The 3,533-nt window shown below is 35.4% G+C and overlaps 1 protein-coding gene across 1 annotated transcript in view; it reads left to right on the forward strand.

Annotated features, from left to right (window-relative positions):
* Window positions 1-3,533, forward strand: part of LOC101854395 — a gene marked incomplete at both ends in the record, with an annotated part of 14,903 nt that overhangs the window by 8,692 nt on the left and 2,678 nt on the right. The window contains 2 exon segments of the mRNA XM_013079565.1: window positions 418-462; window positions 1,850-1,897. Coding sequence (XP_012935019.1) covers window positions 432-462; window positions 1,850-1,897 — 79 coding nt within the window.

The following is a 3,533-nucleotide window of genomic DNA, read 5'->3' on the forward strand; positions in this document are numbered from 1 at the left end:
GCCACACCCCTTATCTTCTGGTAGGAAAGATCTACACCTAGCCTTCTCGGACAAGGGCGAAAAATCTCGGAGGGCCCGTGTGCAAGTTGCGCACATTAAAGATCCCTTGGTGGTCTAAAATCGATAAGAGTTTTTGCCCCTTGTTCAGTTCTTTTAAAAGACAAGGAGAGTTTTCTCTATAACCAAACAAATACACACCAATGAAACCAAACTTCTCCTATAGGTAGAGCAATGTCCACTTTTGGAGTAGTTCAAAATGTCTTAAAACCACCGAAATCTGGGTTAGCCCGCGTGTCCTTAAAAGCGACCATTTACAGGTAAAGAATTATGATTATTATTATTACAGTAGTATTAATGATGATGATGATGATGATGATGATGATGATGATGATGATGATGATGATGTTATCTTCTCAGCTACAGAACAGACAATGGATCGAAATGGCACCGAGGCTCTTCCAGGTAAGTGACACCCTACGTCAAACAAGGTCTCACACACTCCCAAGTCTATATGGTCGACTTTAAGGACAAGCGGGCTAACCCAGAAAATATACCAAAAATGGGCTTTGACCTGCCTATAGAAGAAATTTGGTTTCATTGGTTGGTATATTTGTTTGGTTATAGAGATAACTCTCCTTGTCTTTTAAAGAAACTGAACAGGAGTCCCAAAACTTTACCTTCGATTTTCACAAAACAACATATTTCGGGATAGTCCCCTTGTGCTTAAAAGCGACCATATTATAGTTGGCCAGCCGTGTAGATGTACCAAGCCACAAACTGTTGCGAGGCAGCGTGGTGAAATCAGGCGCTCGTCAAAATACAGAAAAAAGAGAAACAGACGTTTTTCCGCCAGTTTGGAAAATGTTATTGATTTTTTATTTTTTGGCTCAACCTCTTTTTTGTCCATATAAAAACACATTTCCGTGGGAATTTTACTGAAAAACATTGACTAAAGGTACCAATATGTCATTTTTCTGTTTTCAAGGACTCTTTAGCTTTGGGAGTTGACAACATTTGGCGGCCATTTTTTCGCTAATTTCGACACTGAAACAAAGCAACCTCACTTCCTTCAATCGCAAATATCTTGAGTTCTATTCAAGATTAATGGATATTTTTGTCATTTGAAGCAAGGCAAATAAATCAGCTATCAGATGATTCCAATAACGTCACATGCCCTAAAATTGACGAGCGCCAGATTCCACAACGTCGTGACACATATTGATTTTTTTTTTTTTACATTTTAGTTTCTTTGTCTGTGGTATTGTTTGCATGTGCTCGAGAGATATTTTGTAAGAATTCAAAATGTAAGTGTTGAGAAAAGCGAGAAAACTTGCATAAAGTATGTGCTATTGTTTAAAAGATGGAGACCCCCCCCAAAAAAAAAAAAAAAAATAGTTTTAAACATATAGGCCTATAGATATAAATTTCAAATTTTTGTTTTTTGGCTCAACCCTAAGTATGTTCATTCTAAACACTTTTATGTGTGGAATTTATGGAAAAAGATTGATTAAAGACACGAAAAGAGGTAAGTTTGTAGTTTCCAAGGACTCTTAAGCTATGGAAGCCACCAAACTTTTCTCACTAATCTTAGTTCTGGAACCAGGTGACCCCACCTCCTTAAATTGCAAATATCTCGACTTCTATTTTTAAAAAACGGATAGTTTTTTTCACCCATATCGTTTAAGACGTTACCAACAGCTTAAGTCTGATTCCCTGTAAGGATTTCTCTGTTGACGTCTACCCCTTGGCGCTAATATGACCTTATATAGTTTCGAGGGCCGTAAAACCTCTACTAAAACAATCAAAACATTTATTTTAAAAAACAAAAAACTGTTTCTCCCCTGAACAGATCTCCTGTGCAGTAGGGTGATCAACCCTTCCTTCCAGGGTCACACAGGTAAACTAAAACTTTGTTTTTTGGGGGTTTTTTCTTTTAATATTAGAACCATTTGCATTTGCTCTAAAATCATGGGCAAACTTGAGCTTTTATCCTTTCACCTTTAAAAAAATGTTTAAATCTTCTTTCTGTGTATTCTTGTGTTAAATTGTCATTCTTTTTCTTAATTTTTGTCTTATTCTTTACTTCCACCCTTCATTCCATCTAAGCTATCTTTGCTATTGTTCTTGTTTTTAATGTTGATTTTTCTTTACATTTGAATTCACTCATTTCATATTAAGGGTTTTCGTATTTCTTTTCGAAAAGTGCGTTACAAAACCTCTAAAGCCTTTTCTCGTACTCATATTTTAAAAAAAAATAGTTTTTCCATTCATTTGTTTCTAATCAGTATCCAAGAAAAAAAAAAAAAAAAAGAAGGCAAGCCTCGAAATGTCTCGAGGGTGTATATTATTGTACTGTCTTTGTGTACCTGTAGGTGGGTACCGGCACTTGTTCAATACTCCTAGATTTGATGTTCACACTAAATCTGTTCATGAGGTTGACCACGATCACATGACAATTGGTGAAGCAGAAATTGAATTTGCATTTTCAAGAAAAGTTAAGAATCTTGGCACCTGTTTTGATTCCATTTTTTCAGTGTCGGCTGAGGTAAATCATCTGATCAGTGGCATGTATTTAGAAATAGGACAAAATTAATAAAATACGTCATCTGATCAGTACTAAGTATACTGCATTACTAGTAACTAGCTTGATTTTTATTATAAACTCGATTATTGTAACTCCTCGTTATCAGGAATATAATTGGAGAAAGTTAAAAGACTTCAAACTGTCCAAAACAATGTTGCACGTTTAGTTTTACGGAAAAGAAAGCGATACTCTGCTAAACCTCTTTTACGAACATTGCATTGGCTTAACGTTGAGAAAAGAATTGTGTACAAGTTGGCCACCATATGTCACAAATGTTTGAATGATAATGCACCGTCATACGTATCAAATTTGTTGCGACTGTACATTCCAACTCATCAGATGACAAAAAGAAATTTATTTTACCTTCTATGAAACTTAAAACAATGGGTGAAAGGGCATTTGAATAACAAGGCCCCAAGATCTTGAATGCTTTACCAAATACTTTAAGAGGTCAATTTTTTTCATTCATTCAAATGTCAGCTTAAGTCGTTTCTTTTTTAAAATTAATAAGATGAATATTTGGAGTTTGTTTTCTTTTAGTCGGAACACAACGTTTTATGTTACTGTTGTAAGTTGTACTGTATTGTAAAGCCCTCAGAGCCTGTGTACTTAAATCAGAGTTTTGCGCTATATAGTATTACATGTATTATTATTAAGTAGACTGACACAGTAGAATTAATATCATTTTTCTTTTTTCTTGACGCCTTAAGCTGTGCAACTTCTCTTCTTCTTCTTCTTCTTCTTCTTCTTCTTCTTTTTCACTTCTTTTTCTTCTTCTTCTTCTTCTTTTTCACTTCTTCTTCTTCTTCTTCTTTTTCACTTCTTTTTCTTCTTCTTCTTTTTCTTCTTCTTCTTCTCTTTTTCTCCTTATCCTTCTTCTTCTTCCTCTTCCTCTTCCTCTTCCTTTTCCTTTTCCCCTTCCCCTTCCCCTTCCCCTTCCCCTTCCCCT

The sequence above is a fragment of the Aplysia californica genome, unplaced genomic scaffold (assembly GCF_000002075.1).
Source record: "Aplysia californica isolate F4 #8 unplaced genomic scaffold, AplCal3.0 scaffold00056, whole genome shotgun sequence".
Classification (NCBI taxonomy): domain Eukaryota; kingdom Metazoa; phylum Mollusca; class Gastropoda; order Aplysiida; family Aplysiidae; genus Aplysia; species Aplysia californica.